At 41.3% G+C, this 23,198-nt stretch overlaps 2 protein-coding genes across 3 annotated transcripts; both read right to left on the bottom strand.

Annotated features, from left to right (window-relative positions):
- Positions 1–1,362: 1,362 nt before the first annotated feature.
- LOC120112102 (AT-hook motif nuclear-localized protein 10-like) lies at positions 1,363–8,320 on the bottom strand. Its single transcript, XM_039130677.1, has 5 exons — positions 7,425–8,320; positions 6,711–6,778; positions 6,428–6,559; positions 3,708–3,869; positions 1,363–1,989 (listed from the first exon to the last, which is right to left on the bottom strand). Exons 1-5 carry the CDS (start codon positions 7,819–7,821, stop codon positions 1,669–1,671), a joined length of 1,080 nt encoding a protein of 359 aa, XP_038986605.1. The 5' UTR covers positions 7,822–8,320; the 3' UTR covers positions 1,363–1,668.
- A 6,596-nt stretch (positions 8,321–14,916) lies between these two features.
- Positions 14,917–22,118, bottom strand: LOC120103912 (uncharacterized protein C227.17c-like). Of its 2 annotated transcripts, none has more exons than XM_039130676.1 (3): positions 21,575–22,118; positions 16,604–16,727; positions 14,917–15,401 (listed from the first exon to the last, which is right to left on the bottom strand). In XM_039130676.1, the coding sequence occupies exons 1-3, from the start codon at positions 21,747–21,749 to the stop codon at positions 15,392–15,394; spliced, it is 309 nt and encodes a 102-aa protein (XP_038986604.1). In that variant the 5' UTR covers positions 21,750–22,118; the 3' UTR covers positions 14,917–15,391. The 2 variants fall into 2 exon arrangements, with proteins under 2 accessions (XP_038986604.1, XP_038986603.1); XM_039130675.1 differs by having other exon boundaries at positions 16,609–16,727; positions 21,575–21,962.
- Between the last annotated feature and the right edge of the window lie 1,080 nt (positions 22,119–23,198).

The raw sequence follows: 23,198 nt of genomic DNA, 5'->3' as shown, positions 1-23,198 counted from the left end.
CTCTCCTTGCCTTGGTCTCGCCGTTCCCCGGGCCTCCATCCACTGGAACTTCGACATCGTGGTGGTGCTCCACTATAACAAAATATATGGTCACTTTGTCATTTAAACATCGCTTATATTCATGGTATGGTCTGATTTAGATGTGAACGAAGATTAGCTCAATAATAAGAAAATCTCTTTTTATTTGTGTAATAGAGAGAGAGAGAGAGAGAGAGATCTTCTAGATTAAATGGAAGAAATAATAAAATGATATAGAATAAAAGAGAATATAATTATTAGTTATGAAAAAATTGATATCAATATTTTTTGGTAGATACGGACATCCATCCTTCGGATTTTCCTATGCAATGTGCATGCTTAATTCTAGCTGCATATAGAATCAATATAAAAACACCAGAAGGGTCAAATTAACTCTATCTTCAAACATATTTTACTTGCTCGTTGGTTAGAGTATTGGTCAGATGAGCAACAAAGTGTCTGCATATTTTGCTATTGCAATGCCATCACCCAGTCACAGTGGACATGCTTGAAACTCTGGCAGAACTTAGTAAGGATAAATAATTATTAGTTTCTAAGAGAATAACTAATTTTGATTGTTTTATCAGGACAAACAATGCAAATAGGTTAAAGAGCTCTAAATACGATCCGTCGTTTATCTGGGACCTGACCGTGCCTAAAATCATGTTGAGGATAGGGTCTCTTATAAAGGATTGAAGTCCACCGGCACTGCTGAAAATAAAGAGGAAAAATAAGAATGCATTCGCGCAAGGTAAAATTCTGGCGAAGCCAGGCAGCAAGGCTATCATGTCCTCCCGTTGATGACGACGGAAAGGTAAAATTCCGATAGCCCGGCTTAGTGATCTCGCGTCAGTGGCGTACAGTAGAGATCACGGGCGTACAGAATATCCAGCACCCAATTGGACGGCTGCGATCATCCAATCGATGCTTGAAACCAGAAAGAGTATGGCTACGGCATGCATGCGACGCCGTTCTTCTCTGCAAAGCATGGCGAGCCGCGAAGAGCTTGAAGCTCCTCTCCCCCTCCTCTTTCTATTCTGCGACGGAAATTAGACTCATGTCAAGCGTGGCGGCAAGATGGTACGTTGCGGTCTCTAGTCCTACTCTTGCGTAGCTCAAATAAGAACAGAACATTAACAAATAGCAATTTGTTCCGAGATTGTTTCGAGCAGATATGTGTTTCTGCGTTTGTTATGGTCAAGGTGTCATCCGATCCAGCTTGACCAATCGCATGCTTGCGACGACCTCCAAAAAGATTCATCAAAAATACCCAAGATCTTTCTACGAAGAAGTAACGGGAAGAACCAAAAAAAACAATAGATCTACATGAATATCACAGAGGCATTACTGAATTCCACCTGATGCATAAGCTTGAACCACTTGAGAAGAAGATCCATGGACAATACACTGGTCATTAGATAAACAACGAAAGACCTGACGACGACGACTACTACAAGAACAACAAAGATACCCAGAGTTTTTGGTCTAAGGTTACAGAGACATCAGAATAATATAGAAAACCCAAACAATCATCAGAGCACACGTCATCTTACACTCGCTGAAGCGTCACTAGCCTAACACCTAACCAAGAGAATCGGTCATGTTAGAATAGTACGCTAGGGTTAGGAGTGCAATACAGGAAGCTTGATTCTACTCCCCGGGTAAGCATATGTTAATATCAGGAGAAGGTTTGTGCTCCGATGATTGCTGACCGTTCCAACCTGCCATCCGGAAAGAAGAGAAGTTCAGATTTGGGGGGTTGCTGCTCATGCTGTTTTCCACATCTCCATGGCTTTGCCCGGGTATCGTCGAGGCCGGGGTTTCACATTCATCATCAGGATTTGCCTGAGAAAGGGGCCTTGCTGTTGTCAATACTCCAGTAGATGTTGGAATTGGTGAGTAGGTCGGTTCCTGGATGGCCTTCCTTTTATGCTCCTTAAAAGTGTTTGGTAAGAAACTCCCAACGACCACCTGCAAAAGCAACAGAAACCACATCATCGGGGCATCTTTTACATCCGAGAAACCTGAAGAAACACTATTTCTTTAGCATCGGAATAGAAAGATAAATGCATTTGTATGACCGTTCAAGTTAAAGTACTCCCATACGCTATATTCTACATCATACATACAGGAATGTCAAAAGTCCCAAGACAGAAACAGCTCGACCACAGCGTGACCTCCAGAACGGATGGCATTTTTTGAAATTCTCCTAAACCATAATTTGGATCAGCTTGTTCATATCATACCTTGTTAATACTCAGACACCATGATCGTTTCCTCGACGCCCAGGGACCAAAAATACAGCCAGGGACCAAAAATACAGGGAAAACATAACAAAGTATTTGAAAAACAAGCTAACTCGTAAAACTTAGTCATCCTGTATGGAACAATTATAGTTACCATTGGCTTAGGCTTACCTAGCTTAGTCCAGTCTCATTCCACTGACTGAGCTAGACTAGGCTCGGGCTTTCTTTATTGAGTCTGAAAATTGAGAGGGCAGCAATTCATTAGCATCACTAACTTTGGAGTCAGTCCTAGGACTGCACCCCCTTACTGTATAAGATAGCCTGATTGCACATGGATCAGTGCAAGTTCACAAGAATATACACAATGATTACTTTCAGTACAGTGGAAGTGCTCGGAAATCAAGATGTCACAAAAATGCTGGCTTTTAGTGGTTTCCACTTCAGAACTCTGGCATACTAAAAGTTTTAGAAAGCAAGGACTTGGATCTTATGCATTTTTCAATTTTCCCTTTTTCTTTAGTAGAGGGCAACTTGAAATTTACTGGCACAATTGAGCTTTGGCAGAGTTGATTTTTTTCATTCATTCTGATGATTCTTGTTTAAGCATCAAAATACACATTACTGTAACTAACTATGCTATAGTAATGATTCATTTAGAAATAACAGAAAATAGCAAATGGTGTATGTGCTACTATCTTCCTTAATCTTCATGGCCCTTTTCCAGATTATATAGTAAATGAAGCTGGCCTCATCCCATCTATCTGAGGTTAATTAGCTGATACATAGTAAGTGACTTCAAAATACGATGTTTATACTGCAAACAGAGATTCAAATCTCGTAAGTTATCAGTTTATATAGCAAAACATGCAAGATCCCAAAGCACAGAGGTCCATGATATACAACAATATCATGCTAGCACATTACGCAATGCTCCTGATTCATCACTTATGACCCGATAAAATAGCCTTTCTTTAGCTGGTACAATTGAAAACACACATAGAAGGTTGATAACTAATTTCTACATGGAGCGAAACCTAGAGAACATAAGTTTCATATAATTCCTGTTAGACATCATAATGTTGCATAAGCCATAGTAGTCCAGAAGACAGAACTACATGAAATTTCTGCCAGGTATCAGAATGATGCTAACCCATACCGGTTCAATATAGACACTTTGTACTATTATGTAATAGGGGAGTAAACTTCTGTTGCATAGTGTATGAATGCCCTTTTCCTAAGCCGAGTTGCTGATAGAAGGCTTACTTATTAGCACCTAGTTTGATATGTAATCCCCTCTTTGTCAGAGTCCAGTAATATTAACTAACCCATGCAGTTTTATGCAGGACAGCTTTCCCGGTACACCACATGATAGTGGAGTGTACCATGTAAGATATAGGAACAAGTCAGACATTTCTATAGCAGACAAGAGAAGTTTTATGTTACTTGAATTGGACTGGCCGCAAGCAGTAATCCAGCAACTCCTCCACCAACCACACGACCATCAGGGCCAGCAAGTGAGACACTTATCCCGCCAGTTCTACTGCGTACGCCACCATTCTCTGTAATTGTGAAGGAGCCAGATAAAGATAGAATCTCAAAGCGGCCCTGCATAATAACATAATGAACAGCTTAGAACCCATTGTATTGTTTTTCTTCTCGAGGAAGATAAAAAAAAAATAGATAATACAACCCAGAAGAAAGAGAGGAGAAGAGACATTGCAAATGAACATGAAGGTGGAACAAAGATTGTTTTTTGATCCTACAGTACAACTGCTGAGTGCTGACTTGCTAGTTATTAAATGTTTTAATATGCATACAACCATGGCTTTTATCTGATAGCATTTACGATTTTATTTATCATCTTATCACCCAGAGATGCATGTCTATGTGCACTAACTGGCCTTTAGGCAAATTCAACAATTCAGCACCTGTTTATAATGGACTATGAAGCCGTATTGGCTGCAACAATGACAAAAATTTAACCCTTAGCAGAAACATCATTTACTGTTTCTAGTAGAGCGCATTGGCACATTACATGAAGCCAAATGGAAGTTCTCTTAAATCGCCTAGGCAACCTCAAAATTTTTCAGCCTGTGACCTGAATTATCTCGAGCATCATGATGAAAGCACAATCAAAAGTCAGTGAAGATGAACACGAGCTCCTGCAGGTAGACATGAGCAGAAGGAACCCTAGTTCAAAAGATGTCTAAGATGCAGCTGTATGCAACCTTCAGAGCCACATTGTTAGGTTTGCAAGCTTCATGGGTCTTCCAGGAAAGATACTAGTTGATATATAATAAAGGACTTGTGAAGACTCAGACACAAGCAATGGAATTGATGATCATCGGCCTTGAAATTTAGCTGCAATGTTTTATGCATGAAGACATGCGTCTGTACATTTCTCACTACAGGAAATATGCTTCCTACTTACAATAAATGCTTGGAATGGGACTCCAACGCAAAGGGATGCTGAGTGTTGCATATAAGGAGGCAGTGTTAAGAAGAAAAAAAGCCTACATGCGAAGAAAACTCTGAGAATACTGGAAGAGTCCCTCTCATGAGATGGTGATCCATATGTCTCCTAAACAAGAATCCTTAAAATAATCAAAAAATTGAAAAAAAAATCATGTTTTTTGTCGAAAAAAGAGTCGGAGAATGTAAAAATTAAAGCATTTTTGATTGATTTATGATAGAATATTAAACATCTAAAAATGTCAGAAAATAAAAAGACACAAATTAAATGTGCTCACTTAGGATGAAGGTCAGCAATGTGAGTAATATAAAGCACTGTGATGCATGGGCACAGCATGCTAGAACAAATTTACTGTTGACCAGGAGGCAAAATCACCCTCTAAGTGATTTTAGGATGGCTGATCCCCTCAAAGATACTGGTTTTACCTCTCCTTTTCTTTATTCCTTGATCTCTTTTTTTCAATTTGAGAAACATGGTGGGAATTCCACCTTCTGGGATCAAATGAGGAACCTCTTGTCCCCTTTCAATGTAGATTACTAGCATGTACAAAGCTACTTAGCATTAAGCATTTACTATCAAGTTCCCAGATAAACTGCCTTATACTGGATTAAACCACATGCAAGAGCAACAAACTAGACATCTAGGTAGATTTAACAAAACTATAACTACAAGAAGCTAGTGTAGTGTAGTGTCGAATACTAGTTTTTTTGACAGTGAAAAAACAAAATAACCAACCTTCAAGAAGCCTCTAAAACTTGTGGAAATGACAAATGCTAAGGACAGGGAATTTGCTTAATTTGTAAAATCTGGTCACTTGATGGTTGAGCTGGAACAGTCAGGAGTCATCTCTCTTTTTTTGATGCTGAAACTGATGAAAGATATCATTCCAGAGTTATTATTTGTAGTTTATTAACCAAGGCAGAAGGCTGGTGCAGGTGATTCTCATTCACGGACCTAAAAAATTGAACAAAGTAGCAGATTTTGGATGGAATTGCTTGAATCTCATACATAATGTCTGGAGTAGGGGCTCCATGGATCATTGCTGGATCACATGATTGAAAGGAAGAGCCCCTCAAACCCCACCCCTCCACCCACCCAATAAAAGGATTTTTAGTTATGTTTTATATGAGGTGTAGCACCATCAGTCCATCATGGAACTTCAATATATCTAATCAAATTACATGATTGATATAACCTAAGTTCCTCAATACAATATTAATCCTATCTCATGCTAAGACATAGCATACATTTTTTTTTACTTTCTCTTTCCATACATATGATGCTTCTTAGTGATGTTAAAACGTTGCCTTTTACATAATTTCTTATCTGGACAAATAGTATTTGTCAGCTTCAACGTATTTTGGTTTTAGCTTTTCAATCCTCCGACTGGATGACATGTACAAATCTAAACCACTCCTAAAGAGTTTTAAAAGTTTAAGTTTGATATAGAGGAATAACCTAAGGGCTTAAGTATCTAATTATAACGTGCCAAGGTTAAGTATCAAGATAATTGGTAATGGCATGCTTTCATGGAGACAAAAATTGAAAACCTGAGTGTTCATATTCCAAGCAGCTGTTGAGCGGAGATAAGTGGCACTCAAGGTAATAAGGACGCATTAACAAAACTTAGCCGTCTCATCAACAAGCAAATAAACCTGAATGCGCGCAAATAAGAAGCCGTAGCTCATACCTCATATGTCAAGGTGCCACCAGAAGAACCTGGCTGGCGTAGAGTGACATTGGAGATAGCTCCATTAGCAGAGAGAATGCAAACTGCCCGCGGGCCCTTTTGGGAGAAGGAGAGTATCCTCGCAGCAACATCCTACCAAGGCCAAAGGAATTCTTCAGCATAAAGTCCGACTTATTCAATCTCCGGTCGTGTGGTGCAATTTAAAAAGTAGTTTGGGAAGGCATTCAGAACAGCAAATGAGATGAGGAGCAAAAATTTCAGCTTTGTAGTTGCGATGTGTTACCTCCCCTGTGGCTATGGTCACAACATGTGGTGTGAAATTTCCTCCAGCTGAGTACGCAAACCACTCCCCTTCAAAAATCAAAAGTTTGGGACGTGAGATGAGACAAGTATTGCACGGTTATGCACCGAACAATCCACCCTCTAAATGATAGCGAGTTGATGTTCGGATGAAGCACTGCTGCTGGGTCATTATATTAGGTGTTTTTCAGTCTTATTTTCCGATTTGTGTATGCCAAACAAGAAAGTAAACCCGGTAGCACAGCACAAAAATATTCTCTTCACAAGGAACGCTTGAAAGGCCGGGCTTTTGTCCCGCTACCAGCGTTAGCCCACCAAGAAGAACAGAAGTAGAAGGGGGTTCCTTGCCATAATCTATGAAATCAAGATGAAAGAAACGAGAGATTTCCCCTTTTTTTTTCGTAGCATTACGGTCTCGGCTCTCCTAAAAGCTAGCAACTTTATCTACCAATGATTTTCTTTTCCCCCCACTGTGACCAAACTATTAACTGTTCGATATCAGGACACTGAAAAAAAAAGAAATAGTTGCCACCAACTCAAACAGTCACGGAACCGTAAATAAAAATGGGTAGCAGGGAAAACGATAGAAAAGAAGAAGAAGCGTCTGCAAGCGAGGGAGGGAAAGAGGAGAGAGTCAAGGTTGGAACTTGGAAGGGGAGGTTAGAAGAAGAGGGAGAGAAAGAGAGAGAGGACCGACCGAGAGCTGCAAGGAGCTGGCGCTTGCCGGAGCCTGGTGGCCGCCCTCTACCCCGTTTGCTGGAAAAGTCTCCGCCGACGGGAGAGAAAGGGGAGGAGGAGGTGGTGGGGGACAGCGCCAGGGCCATGCTGCTTCCGTCGGGCCCGTACTTGCGGGGCCTCCCCCGCTTCTTCCGCGCAAGATCCTCGCCGCCGCTCCCGACGCCCGTACTCATGCCCGTCGCTATCCCCATCCCTATGCCAGGCACCGGCGGCACCACCGCTCCCGGACCAGCAGGCGGGGACGGAGTCGGGGATGGCGATGGGGTCGAAGAAGGAGAGTCCTTCGCCGCCCCTCCCGCATCTCCTCCTCCAACTTCAGGAGAACCACTCACCACGACGCTCTCCCTCCCTTCCATGCATATACTAGCGAGCTATCCGACACGCCGACAGACGGACAGACGGACAATAGGAACACCAGCAGCAGCGCAAAGGGAAGGAGAGAGAAAACCCGATCGAGTGGTTGGATAAAGTTTCGATCTCCTTCTTTCTTTTTTCTTCGTTCCTTCTCCTCTTCTTCCTTTCTGGGTTTTGGAATGAGACGCGACGACGAGCAGGGCGGGCGAGTCTTCCTCTCTTTCCTCTCCTCTCCTCTCCTCTCCTCTACTCTACTCTACTCTCCGTCCGTCGTCGATTGAGAAAGAGAAAGAAACGGACAAAGGAAAAGGAACAAAAAAAAAAAAAAGCTGCTCTGGTTATCCCTTTCTTCCTTTCCTTGCCTTCTTTTTTTATTTTTTCCCTTTCCCTTTCTTTGTTCTCCCTCGCCTGCTCCTCCTCCGGCTGCTGCTACCGCAACCGTGAGGCGAGAGACAAATACATAGAAAGAGCGGGTTCCACTTCCCCTCATCTCTCTCTCACACGCAATTTCCTCCCTCTCTTTAAGTGACCTCTAAACCCCTTGAAACCACTCGGAATGACGTCGATGCCACCAAGCAGGGCAGGGTGCGTGCCCTCAGACTCCAGGGGCTTTCTTTTTATCTCGTGGGGAGTTGGGCTGGGAAAAGTGGAGCTGGAGAATCTGGGAATACAGTGAAAACATAGTCCAGCCCGTGTTTCTTCTGCAGAACCTAAACCTAGCGGCAATTCGTTCGTATCCAGTTAGTTAATTAAATTAAAATTACGACAATACCCTCTTAATTTTAGGCCAACCTTGGTTAACTTTTTTTTTTTAACTTTAAGAAGTTCAAAAAAAAAAAACCCAAATTTGCAAATTATTCCAAGTTGACTCATCTCCATTACATCATGTGACCATCGTATTATAATATAAAATTGTTCTACGCTGAATCTCCCATTCGTCGGGCATAGATCTCAAAGCACAACCAGAATCATCATCCATCTACATAGATCTCAAAGCGACTAGTGGATGATATAAATTATTCACCCACCTACAAAAATCTCAAAGCGACCGTATAGATAATCCAGATATTCATCCATCTACATAGATCTCAAAGCCTAGATATTTATCCATCTGCACAAATCTCAAAGGCAAATGGATGATCCGAATTCGTGCAAGAAAGGAAATATGGGAGGAGGGCTTTCTCCACACCAGCCACTATTGGCGCCACCCGCTCCCTCAACATGGGCTGTGATTGTTGAAGATCCCAACACTGGTAGTGGGGCACGAGGGCAGGCGGTGGATGGTTTGAGCCTGAGAGATCGGGGTTTGGTGAGGTGAGAATAGATCAAGATAATCAAAGACGTCGGAACTAGGCTATGGTTGAGATTATCGAAATAGAATTTGGAGTCAGAAATCAAGAGATTAGAAGAAATTGGGGAAAATTAAGGTTTAGGCGGAGTCAGAAGCCCTAGACTTTGGAGAGAAGAGAGAGATTCGCCACAAAATGATGGAGTGGTGTATCGATGTTGTTGTGAGAGGCTCACCGGTGTTGCCACATATGCTTTCATCTGACCGCTAGCGACGTGGAGGGAAAAAAAGAAGAGGAGAAAAGACGATTAGAGAGGAAGAAGAGGATGATGCCTGCATAGATCTCAAAACAACCGCAAATGATTTAGATATTCATTCACATGTGTATCTCTCAAAGCAATTGTGGATGATCTGATATTTATCAATATGCACACATCTCAAAGCAATCAATAGATGATCAGAATTATCCATCTCTTTGTACAGATCTCGAAGCAATACAAATGTTCATTCACGTGCACAGATATCCAAGCAACTGCATAGATAATCCGAATATTCATCCGTCTACATAGATCTTATAGCAACCATATAAATGATCCAAATAGTCATCCACTTGTACGGATCTCAAAGTGATTGTATGGATGACCAGGATTATTCATTCATCTACCTGCATAGATCTCAAAGCGACCATGTAGATGATTTAGATTATTTATCCATCTGGATAGATCTTAAAAAAATACTGGAATAGGCTAATGCCATTCATAGGTTAGAGAGTCCAAGGGCAAGTTTGGAATGGTTCGAAAACTCAGAAAATTCGTTTAAAATTTTTAAAATTAAAAAAATATATTATAATTTTAATTTTTAAAAAAAAAGGATACGATAGCAGAACAGTCAAGTGCGCGAGGTCCTGTCATAATTTTCCTTCTTTTTTTTTTTAGGGAGGGTGGGGGTCGGGGTTTGCTATTGTCACGGAAAAAAAATGGAGGACAAAAGGCGATAAAAAAAGAAAGCGATCGAATCAATGCATTTATTTATAGGGCGGGGCGGTTTCCTGGATCCTCCTTGTTTTCTCTCTCTCCTTTTTTTTCAAAAAAAAATTTTGAAATCCACTCCGAGTCGTTCAACCATAAATGGCCAATCGGTAGATACCAAAATTCCAAGCCCCCAACTTTTGCTCGTTAGAACTAAAGAATTATAAAGAATTATATGTAGTAGGTAGCTTTAAGGGAGACCCTCCCCTTATAATACTGCCGAGCGCCGAGTTTTTACCCGTCAGAAAACTATAGGATTGGGAATAAAGAAGCAAATCTAGTAGACTAGTTGGCAGATTTAGGGGAGACTCTTCCCTAATAAATCTCCATCCATCTCCTTACTCTTACCCGAAAATCATACGCACTCTGAACGGACGGAGGAAGTATTTCGAGCAAAGCCGCAAAGGTGGTGGCCTCCATGGGAAGCAAGCCACAACAACAGGGGCTTTTGAGTAATTACGGCATGTCTCTTTCACGCACTATACGTAGATAAGTAGGAAGGCGGTTTTATTAATTTATTTCACCACCCCAGAACAAAAAGAAATAGCAATAAAAAAAAAAGGCGGTTTTCGCTTGGGAGCGAGATGTAACTTTAAACTTTTGAAAAGAAAAAAATTAAGAAGGACGCCCCTCCACAGACATCGATGGAGGGAGGAAGGGGATGGGAAAAGAGATTAATCTGATCCGGTCAACTGTTGCTGCGCTGTAAAAGCTAAAACCCTCTCTGAATTATATTAATAAATAATCAATACTTATATCCTAATGATAAAGAATTTGGGGAGAGGGGGTGCATATCCCAACACCGCTCTCCGTTTCTGAAACCAAATGAAATCCGAGCGTCGCATTTGCAGTTCCTCTTTTAAAGAAAGAGCGAGAAGTGGGAGGGAGGGAAAGGAGAAAGGAAGCTAGCTGGCAGGCGGCATAAATATATACATAAATATAGTTGTAAAAAAGAATGGCAGGGGAGAAATAAAGAACTGTGGAGGGGCTTCTCCGCCTTCAAAGCAAAAAAAAAAAAAAAAAAAAATACAAGCACCAGCAGGCTTAAAAGCTGTCGGAGGACTCGTTCGACGTTAGCTTGGCCTTCCTTCCCTTCCCTCGGTGGGCCTACCTTAAACCCTCCAGAATCCTCGAGCTTACGTCGGGAGGGAGAGCTTCCCCTGGGTCCCCGGCGCGCCACCAAATGGCGCCAAGGGGAGGCCTCCCTCCGCTGTCTTCTTCCGGGCACCCAACATCCCTGCCTTGCTGGCCTGTCGGCTGATCTAAGATGGGCTACGTCACCTGGCCCCCCTCGGCGTTAGGAGTTTGAACGGGGGAGCTATTCACGGGCGCTGAGTTGGATTTTTCAAACGTTCAACCGGCACTACCTAATTTTATTAGCTGAATGGTGCCTTCTCTTGCGATTTGTAAGACACCGGAATCCAATGCCCAGAGATGCCGATTTTTATTTAATGAAAAAAAAAGCGGATTTTTTTAGACGTCCATTGCCGTAGAACAGCATGATACTCAGTGTAAATTAATAAATACACTGGCCCAAAATTCAAAACAAACATCTAAAAAAATAACAAGAAAGAGATGCCGAAAGGATTCAAACAAACATCTACAGAAAAGAAATCATGAAAGAAAAAAAAAAATCGAAAAGAGAAGAAAAGCTTTTTTATTAAAATAATTGTAAAGAGCCAAACTCGACCCCCTCTCACCCAAGGAAGCCATCCACAAACAGAGTCATCATACTAATTTTTTTCCTCTCCTATCTTAAAACTTCCCTGGGACGTCTCCACCACACTCCCACCTCTCCAAGTTGCCTCTCTCGCTCTCTTAAAAAAGACGCATATAACTCTTTCCCCTTCTTAATAAAACTATACGCTCTCGTTGGTACAATAAAAAAAACATCACCATCTTCTATCAAAAAATAAAATTATCACTATCCTACTCCACTTAAAAAAAAAACTTTTATATTACGTCGATCTAAATCTCGATCTAATTTAATATGATTCTGGATCTTGATAGAATTATTGGAATTTGGCAATAAATCTCAATACTTGCTTGATATTCTAGATCCAAAAATCTAAATTTGAACTATCAAAAACTCAAACCATTTTAACTGTTAAAATAAAATTTTCCATTCATATCAGAGAGGTCACCTCGAAACTAAAGCTTTCAAAAGTACATCATCCACCTAAGCTTGGGTAGCCTCGATCGCTACTATGTCCGCACCATCTTACTAGTTGGCAGTGGATAACTCCATGAAACTGTTCAGAGACCAACAAATTGATTTTCTTTATTTGGCATCATCATACATTTTTTTCACGTTGGCATGCCACGCCACCGCTCTATCTTGAATATATGGCTGAGGTTGGTCATGCAAATCATCGGTCAACCTCAACATGCAAGGAGAAGTGAAGACTTTTCTTCACACGGGAGGCATGGTCACTTTTCCTAAAATAAGTGGATGGAGAGAATACGGCAACATCCTTTACATTTTTATTGACAAACATCTCCCCTCTGAAGTTTAAATTTTTTTAATTAATCACTCAAAATTTAGGGGGAACAAATAAATAGTTGGATTGCATTGACACAAAAAATATTTTTGAGGGACTATTTTTTTCCTAAAAAAAATTAGGGTTAAAGTCTGTTTGAAGTAAAGTTGGAGGGACATCGCTATTACTTTTCCTAAAGAGGGTGTAAGGTACATCACTGGATTTTTGGTGTCCATGATGCACTTCTTCATTTCATGTGATTTAAAGAACGTGTTAGGATTTGATTACTATGAGCTACGCTGCAAAAAAACATGGCATGAAAAATTCTTACTGGACCAAAGCCAAAAAAAAATTCTTACCGGCAATTATCAAAGCTATAAATTTGATTATTTCTATTATTAGTGACTTACCATTAAGTTAAAGTGATATTTCACCTTTCATATAATTTGGTAAGAAATAATTTAGATTGTTTTACATAGTAATCATAATATGCAATCAACATCCCGATCGGATTTTCTATTAGAAGCATGCACCCCTTATGTAATTTTTTTTGTCAAATAATGCTCCTCATATATCGCAATCTAACCAGTCTTCAATTCTTTAAAAGTGAATGGAGTTTGGTGATAGGAACATTTTAATTTAAGTTGCAAATTAGTTGCTGCACTAGTAATTTAGAAGACGGCCTTGGTGCAACAGTAACAACGTTTTATTGTGGCTTGGGTTTTATTGGTTCAAAATACTAAATTAGTCTCCATACACATGAGAATGAGACTATGTACGTATATTATCAGCCTCGTCTAGTCCACAAACTATATATACTACGATACCCTTTTTATTGGTGCATCAGTGATCGGTTACCGGATAGAAGCGGTATCTTTCGCGAATAAAAAATGATTCATCTCTCTTGGCAGGGATCCGTTGTTGAATCATGCCTGCACAGATGTCAAAGCACTCTGAACTCCACCGTGCATTCATCTGCACAGATCTTATAGTAATCGCAGATCTCAAAATGATCCGTGGGTGATCATCCAACGGTAGCGGTGGCCTCGCGCGCGAAGTAAGGTGAATCGCGCGAAAGACGCAACCCCGTCCCTCGCGCAGCACAAAAATATTGCATCAGAATGAGCCGTAAACGCATGCAGGAGCCTACGAAAGAGATGATGATGACCGCCTTGGTCCATTGGGGACCTTGGATGACCCACCTGACAGAGAAAGAGCAAATGGTGCCGGTTTGACCACAATCCATCATCAACGACTTGACGTAGGTGGGCCAGCTCCCAGCGTGAGAAGAACAGGGAAAGCCGAGGCTACGCCCAGGCTGCCCGAGAATCCATCACCTCGATCGAGCCCCCCTCTTCTTTCTGCCATCCGTGCGTCCTTCTCCCGTGGGAGGCAACCGCAGCAAGGCTTCGGAGAAACCCAAGTAAAACGATGCGGGACGGCAGCGGGCTCGACCGACGATGGTGACGCGCTTGCTACCACTGCCAACCTTTTTCCCATTCCTGTTCACCCGGAGAGAGAAGCGGAGCGAGCCACACGCACGTGATGCATCGGTCACGCGCTCCCTCTTTCCCTACCTGCCGCTCTCTCTTTCCATCGGCAGCCAACAACCTCGTGCGAGCTTCTCAGGGGCTTATTACAGCCATCATTATTTGCCTATGAAAAAACTGAAAACTTCGAAACCCCAGATTAGAGAACAGCTCCGCGTGACTCGCACATACAAGAAAGGACAGGGAATCTATTAACGCCGACGTTTCGGAGGTGCTGCCCTCGGGCTCAGGGATTCTTTATGATCCCTATTGCATTTGTTCCAATTAGATTATTTCGGCCGTTTAATTTGGATCGGCAACGTCTGCAGGACTATTTCCACCACAAAAGAGCAAAACAAAGCCGGTGCGTTCCATTTATTTCCTTCCTCTTCTATCAAGACTTAGATCACCCACCATCTACCCATTCCAGTGGATCCAGCTCGCCACCAGCAAGGTCTTTGCCAGATACGGTTTGCAGCGACCAAATATGCCCAGGGCTCCATCGCAGCTTTCCGGCCAAAATTCAAGAGTCCGGTCAAAAGACCTTCCCGTACATATTCGCGGTTGCGTACAGATGACTCGCATCACAGACCATTTCCCACCTCCCCCGGCTTTAAAAAATGATTGGGTTTTCCGATAAAGCCTAGATGGTAGAGATATGATTGTATAATAATCTACGAAGTGGGCATTTTCATATTAGATTCTTCGCAGTTGCCTTGTAGAAATAAAACAAAAGGAGAAACGAGAGAGAGAGAGAGAGAGAGAGAGAGAGTTCAAACATCTTTTCTGGTGAGAGCTTTCAATTCCTGCATCTTTTAATAAGGCATACGACCGACTAAAGGAGAAAACAACAAATAAAGCTGCCAGGTGATAATTAAAGTAAGAAGAACAGGAGACAGCATCCAAACCTATTGTGTGATTCTTTCCTGACCTCCAGCCCTCTTTCAAGGTTAAACCTCCAGCTCAACGGATGCTCGAGTGTTTTCAGATACATCGCACTCTGGCTAATTAATGGGACTACCCGCCTCGAGTCTTTATTTTTCGGAAGACAACTATAAGCTCAAAGACTTAACCGAAGCAATGTAATGTGCGCGCTCGGGGGAAAAGAGCCGAGCAATCTGGGTAAGTTTACGAATCAGGTTTAGGAGGGAACTTGAAAAAATGGCCATACATCCTCCACCAATTCACCGAGGCTTCCTCAACCGTCCGATATTCCCAGATATGTGGCCTCGATTTCTCACGAGCTTCTAAAATCTCCTGCAACAAAACGAGACGAAGCCCTTAAGCTAAGACTGACAAAAAACATATGCATACTGGAAACCCGTACATGCATGATGTCGAAAATAGCGCATCCAAAGAACCAAGAGACAAAAGTAAAAAAAAAAAAGAAAAGAAATCAATAATGATCAAAAGTAGAACTTTAACATGATGGTACACACGAGAACTTTATCGATGCGTTTCTATGACCACCTTGATGCGTCCAGCAGCCACTCATATACGCCCTTCAAGATCAACAGTTGACTAATCATAGACTTTTTGGGCTCCTTTAGGAGATGCCCCAGTAACACAGAGGCAAGCAGTTGTTCCCGAAAACTATTTTGCAATGAACAAACCAAACCCAATACAGAATGTGATGCCATGGGGTTGTTTTGGAGGAATCTAAATCAATATCAAGAAAGCTGTAAATAGCGGCATACATTACTCCCTACTCTTCTTGTTTTTGTTATTGTTTTCTCACTTTTCCAATCCTAGGCTGCCATCTTGAAAAATCCGAGCAAAATCCAAATGAGCTTCATACGGATTGGGAAGGGGGTAGATACAACCAAGATATGCAGGTACCTGGTGATTAGATCTCGACCTAATATTTTCACAACAGAAAAATATATGCAGGTGTCTCTAGAAATAGACAGGCCCAGGCCCCAGATCCATGTTGAAAGTCAAAAAAGATGAGGAGAAAACCGAGGTAACATGGATGGAGGAAGTGAGAGAAAGGATACTGACTTGCTTTTTAAATAGAAAATGCGTTGATGAATAAAGGATATTGACTTGCTTTTAAATAGACAATGAGTTGATGCATAAAGGATAAACCACAAAGTTTCATAAATCTTGACCTAACAAACACAAACGCGCAATTAGAGTTCACATGCATGGTTGCAACACCAATTAGTAACAATTTACATAGAAAAAAAAAATCTGCGTAAGATAACCAGAAGATACCATAGTCGTCCAATTTGATGGAAACTGATTTCTGAATAGTAACCACAGAAAATAGTCTTAAATTACCCAAGGACGCATTTGTGGCTAACTAGGTTTTCAAGGCTTTTCAAATGGAAATAAACATAGACTATGGTTAGAGTTATGCCAAACCTGAACTTCTGATGACCTTCCAGTTTTGTGGTTAACTAGGTTTTCAAGGCTTTTCAAATGGTAATTAACATAAGCTATGGTTAGAATTATACCAAACCTGAACTTCTGATGACTTTTTGGTTTTGAGGCTCAAACAGTCAAAGAGTGCATTCCACTTCCCGAAGCAAGTGTCAAATTCTCCGTATCTGTAGTACTGTTGCATCTGGTGAAATGGAGCTGCCATATGGTGCACAAGCATCAGCATAAAGTATATACATTCACAGCATAAACTAATCCCATAAGTATTTACATCACAGCAAAAACTAAGAAGTTAGCTCTAAATTCCTTGCAACAGAATGTAAAATTATTTGATACATGCTTGAAACATAGCATTATGTGAAAATTGTATCATGTGTGTAATCATCATGCCGAAAAAATGTGCAATCTGTTTAGGGTTTGCATATACATGAACAAAGTACTACATCGCTCTATACTACAGCTTATTCCTTAGTTCTCCATGTTGCTTGTGTGTATTGTGAATTTGTGAAATAACTTGAATAATAAATAGATCAATAAATAAATTTGGCCTCAAATGAAGATTTATCACATCTATGTAAGATCAAGGCTAGTGTTTGACACTATGCCCTTAAGACAGATCTCGCCCTCTACACAGGTGCTTTGGATCTCTTGAGCATCTGCCTCCCAGAATACAATGATCTTCACAAACAAAAGGAGCACACCAATTTGTTTGTACGGCGAACCAAAAATTGAGTTTTTGTACTCTCTTTGAATAAGAGAACAAAATGAATTAAATAAAATTTTGTATATAAAATGGTTAGGGCAAGGCTCTATTTTTAGAGTTCATAGTAACTATTCAGAATAGACGCCAAGTGAAGAGACATGTCTTTTCTATTCAAATGAATATATACATCCCTACGAATAGTCATGTCTTTCATGTTACAGTCATATCTTTTAAATGAAAAGATGCATCCCTACAAATGAATAGATGCATCTCTTTTGAAGAGACACACCTCCTCCAAGATGCAACTTTTCAAGTGAGTCACTTTGGAGCTTATTTTCTCATTCACCTTTTACTGTCTAACACTTCATTTCCATTTAAGTAAATCATATATCACCTTCTTTAAAGATCAGTATGAGGTGTCCAATCAAAGCAATGAAGTTTCCTTGTTTTCATGATTTGATGCAGTCAATATGGACACATTTTTTCGTTTCTGCAGTTGATAATGCTTAAATCACTAACATTTTGAAACTATATATCATAAATAAAATTCAGAAACCAAAGACGCCTTTTTTGAAAATCTGCGCCTTACGCCATTGAATTACATGGCTGCATATTTGGCTGGGCCACTATATGATGTGCTCAACCCAAACTATATCCTGAGACGGCTGAGGGGCTTGGTACATAAGGCTCTTACCATTGCGGAATCTGGGGAGGGTTAGAAGTACGCAATCTTAACTCCATGTTCGGAAAAGCAGTTTCTGTGTTTCGAACCTGCGACCTCTAGATCACAATGGAGCAACCTTACCATTGGCCTTAAAGGGCTGGGCCAAATAACAATTTTGTTGGGGGGCTTAAAAAGTTTTGGCACAACTTGAATACACACTAAACTTTAAACCAAATATTATGTTGGCACATTAAGCTTTCCTAATTAACCTGCATATGGCCTACGCATGTGCATGTATGGATGTCTGTGTGTGCATAAGGAAAAATTTCACCGAACTCAACCTCAAACCCAGGAAATAAAAAAGAAGTAATGTTTTATTCTATTTGCTCTTACTACAAGGCATACCAAATCATCTTATAATTTGAGCCAAGTCAGGTTAAAAACAGCCAGTCAAATATTTGGCCCCAATCGCTTGAGCATTTCTCATTACATTCTGAGCCAAGATCAGAACAGAATTTATAGGGGTATGTTGAGCTTTTAAAAAAAAAAAAACTTTCATAACAAGGACTGAGCTTGAGACCACCCTTCACTTAGCGCATCCACACTCACACAAGCATCTAAAGAGAAGAGGACCCATGTTCATAACCACATCTTAAACTAAAAAGTTTTTTCTCAACTGGTTCAAGGTTCAACTACTGCAGGAGATGAATTGTCAAGCCCATGACACCATAACGCATAGATCTAGACATGTAATCCATCATGTATCCAAGAAAAAGAAAAGATAAAGATTTGTAAGATTTCATTCGCAAGCTTTAAATTGTATTAATGGGGATTGTCCTATGCCTTGAACAGAAACATAAGAAATCCAGATTTGTCACAAGCATTGGTTAAACCAAATTAACCACAACCCTCAAACTAAACCTAGCAACTAAAGAGGAAAAAAACATGATTTCCTAATCCTGCAACAACACTCTAAGCTATTATAACTAGGGTTCAGTGAAACAGATTAGCATTTTGTAGCACTTCCAACCTTGTATCTCATTAAGGTATGGCAGAATCGTTTATAACAGACAAAAGTGATCCTCGATTGAAAATTATATTGGAGAAATAAATTAAATGCTCAAAGCTTCATAAACTAGCTATCTCAACTTGTTTTGACTTGACATTTTGATCTAGCTGACAAAAAACATTTTTTTCATCCTATTATTGACTCTCCTAGTTTTGATGGTGGAAACCGACAATAAGCGTTCATGAAATTGGATTGTTGAATCATGGCATTGTCTGACCTTAACTATTGATATTGATGCATCAGATTAGCAATCTAATGCAATAAGGCAATGGATCATCACTGATGAGAACATCATAAAAAGTATTGCACTCGTTCACAGTCCTCAAGTTTAAACATAATGAGCAGTCCACTTTGCTTTGCTCACTGCAAACTTCCATGCCTCTTGAATCTTCCTCGATCAACTTTGCAACAATTGCATCACCAGATTTCTGTGCTTGTGTAGTTGTATTCAAGTTATAACCATATGATCTCTCAGAATTGGCACTTAAAAGATCATTACATCAACTGCCAAAAATTTAAGGATGGTTAGCATATCCCATCCTTCTTCAGGAGGGTAAATAGCTCAGAAATAGTCTGATCAGATCAACCAACATCTTCAATTCTCATGAAAATCACCCAGGAGACCAATGAGTGCAAATTTAGCTCGTTGAAACCTCTTTACATGTTCCAAGGCTTCTTGGACATCTTACTGATTCAACATCTTATTGAACAAGAACTCGATCCAAGTTCTAAGAATGACTATCAACGCACTCTGAATCCACAAAATGCAGATCTGATCTATGATGATATCAATCAGAAGTCAAAATTCCATTTAGGGCAAAGCGTAGGAAAAAGCTCGAGTTAATCATAGCCAAAGTCATTGAAGTGAATCCTCAAATCCAGCAAAGCTTGGATCTAGCGCCCCCCCCCCCCCCCCCCCCCCCTCCCTCTCTGTGCATGCATACACGCATGTCTGAACTAGTTAAAAGGACAAAAGTAACAAAAAAGGTGTCTGAGTAAGAACTGAGTATCAGAAAACTTCAATGATTCTATTTATAGCATGGGTGTTGCTAAATGAACTAAAGAAAAAAATCCACAAATGAAAACTTCTAGTATAGTTTGGACCATCATGAACTGCTAAGAGATGACAAGCTCTTCGCATAAGCTAACTACCTACAAATCTCAGCCCCCGCCCTGCCTTTTTTTCCCTTCCACAGCAAAAACATAAGTAAGAAAGAAATTAGTAACAAAAATACAGAAGAAAAAAAAATAGTCAAAAAATTTGGAAGGACGGTGGGTCATCATTAGACCCTCCTATTATTCCATCAAAAAAATTTTATATATAGTGTTGTATAAAAAGGTAAAACAAACATGTAAGTCATCACGAAGTGAATGTTCTATGAACTATTTCTTGTTTAAGGGTACAGTTTCTGCCAAGATGATGTAATAGAAATGCATCAGTTTCATTAGAATGTCAAAATCAGTAGTAGCTACAAGTCAGTTCCAAATTTCTGAGGCTTGTAATGTAAGTTTTTGCTTGACTAAAGTTATAAGGTTTTCAATCCCTAGCAACCATGGGGCTGCAAACTGAGAAAAGATTATTTCCTGGCATATCCATCCATAAGAAATACCGGGCCCTTTTGTCATTTAGCACATGAGCATGGCACAGCTCCATATCCATGACTAAATGGGCCGTTTACGACGAGTGACTTGTTAGTTGATGCAAACTGGAACACATTTGGCAATCCCAAATTCTGAAACTAAATTGATATAAACCCGATGGGACTTATCTCGTACCCATGTCAGCTGAGACAGAAATGTTGACGAAGGCAACAGCTAAAGGAATACAAAGCAGTATAAAGGCAGAGATCAGAATCAGGCCACCAGAAGGAATCCATGAGATGAGGTTTGATCTCAGCCCCCACTACAATGTAAGCTCCATACCACTAGAAGGAATCCATGAGGCAACAGCTAAGGCATGCAATACAGCCCGATCCCACTAGAACTGCTACGAGCACCTCATTCTCATCGCTGCCGCCATTGCATAGGAGGAAGAGATAAAACAAATAGTTGAGCGGCATGCAGCGGCATCCTTGCTTACTCAATCGTCGAAAATTGAAATTGGAGAGGGGGCCTAAAGATGGGTACATAAGTTGTTGTTCCGAAGCAGATGCAATGAAAAAGGGCACCGCCACCTTGAGCTCTGGGGCAGACAAAAGATGTTGATATCAGAGTCAGAGATAGACGCTCAATTTCTAGGGACATCCACCATCTTTGGGGACCTCAAATCGGGAACATGTATAGTTGCAACAGAGAGCAGGCAATGCGATCCATCCATCACAAGCCTGCGCTGTTATAGCTCGCCCTCGTCTCTTTTCAAGATCCGGACGGTCGATTTGAGATGAACTAACACGTAAAAAAGCAATGTATGGAATCCAGCGATTTCGCTCTGCCATCCCAATAACTCCCCCCCTTCTTTTTCTTTCCTACAACCATTGGATCGGGAACGGACAAGCATATAACCGCCCAACGAGCAGCGAAGAAGCATTCAGACAGACAGAGATCTAGAAATACGGAGAGAAAGAAAGAGAGAGAGGAGAGAAGGAACAGGAGGAAGATTGCGTGCGTACAGTAGCAGAACCAGAGAGCGTCGAAGCATTTGGTGCAGAAGACGCGCCGGACCTGGTCTTGGGGGGCTGCTAAACCTGAACTCGAACTGTTGACGTTGGTGGTAGGAGCCGGAGCCGGTGCCGGGGCCGCCGCCGCCGCCGCCGCCGCCGCCGCCTCCTTGGGAGGATGATCCATCTGAATCGAGGGAGCGCAAGCTGTTTGCTATTGCGGCTCTAAACCTAACCAAGCGGAACAGCGGAGGAGAGGAAAGAGGACGACGACGGAAACGAAAGGCCTCGGGCTGCTGGGGTCTCCCGTCCCACCAAGAATTTAGGAATTAGGAATTAGGAATTGAGAGGGAGGAGCGCGGAGCGCCGCGCCTGGCTGGGCTTGTGGGCTCCCTTTTCGCTGGCCGCGTACACAAGGGCTGGGCTCAAGGACCCCACCCGGCCCGTCTTGCCCACAATCAACGTTGGGGAGCGGATCGACGTCTAAATGGCGCGCTCGCTCCACCTTTGTTCGCCCTCCCCCCACTCCGATTAATGCGTCATCCCCTCAAAGCAGTCAGCCTGCATCTTACGTTTGATATTTGTTATGATCGCACAAACAAACACCTATGCACCTGTTATTTCCAATCTCCTATTTGCTGACGACCTCATACTCGCTGCCGAAGCTTCTCTTGCTCATAATCTGGATACTGTAAATTGCCACTCTTAGGCAGACTCAATTATCTTCTGGAATAATTTTCCTCACTAGATCTCTAAAAGCTCATCTTTTCTTTAGACTGACTAGTTCGCCGGCAAAGGCGCGAACAAGGACTTACTCACCCCAAAGCCATTCTTCCCTTTCTCTCTCCTCTCTAATTGTTATGTTGCATGTTTCCTTGTTAATGAAATCCTGCGACCTCCTGCTGCAACCACAAAAAAAAAGCACTACCACAACTTTATTTCCAAACGGGAAGAAATTGCTGGATGGATGCTTCCTAGATTTTCAAAATATTTTAACAGAATTATCCCACCAAATTAAATTTAATAAATAATGATGTCCTAGAAAGGTGACAGATTAAAGTAATCTGCTTTAAAGCAATACCAGGTTATTTAGGAGCGTGTTTACCAGCCGCTGAAAAAGTGTAGTGTAAATCTGCTACAGAATTTATAAATCAAAAATTGCCTGAAATATTCAATATTGATGATTTTTTATGTCAGTTATAACTAAGCCGAACCAACAAGTCTAGATTAGCTGAACGCGCCTAATTCCGGTCACACCATAAATTTAAATTCGAGTGAGCTACACAGCTGACAAAGTCGTGCGAGGTGAGTCCAGCCCCACATTGGACATGCGCCACGTATTGGGACCACCCAAATCTTCCAAGTATAACTGCTAATAGATAGTAGAACGGGCTCCTCCAAAAGGAAAAATGTGGATGGTAGCAGGATGCGGTGGTACTCACAAATGTAACTCGTCCTTTCGTTCATATGCACCTGTTGTGCCTACCACCACAGTCGAAGTCGGCCGCTCTGCGTGATTACCAGCATGAGACGTTTTACTATGTAATCACCTTCGCCAGCCATTCCTGTCTCCAAATTCTTATTGTGGGGTCAACCAAACAACAAAATAATCCCCATCAAACTTTTTCATATACCA

This window comes from Phoenix dactylifera, chromosome 10 (assembly GCF_009389715.1).
Source record: "Phoenix dactylifera cultivar Barhee BC4 chromosome 10, palm_55x_up_171113_PBpolish2nd_filt_p, whole genome shotgun sequence".
Taxonomy (NCBI): Eukaryota; Viridiplantae; Streptophyta; class Magnoliopsida; order Arecales; family Arecaceae; genus Phoenix; species Phoenix dactylifera.
The sequence above is the reverse complement of the archived record's forward strand: the minus strand, read 5'-3'. Positions and strand labels throughout refer to the sequence as shown.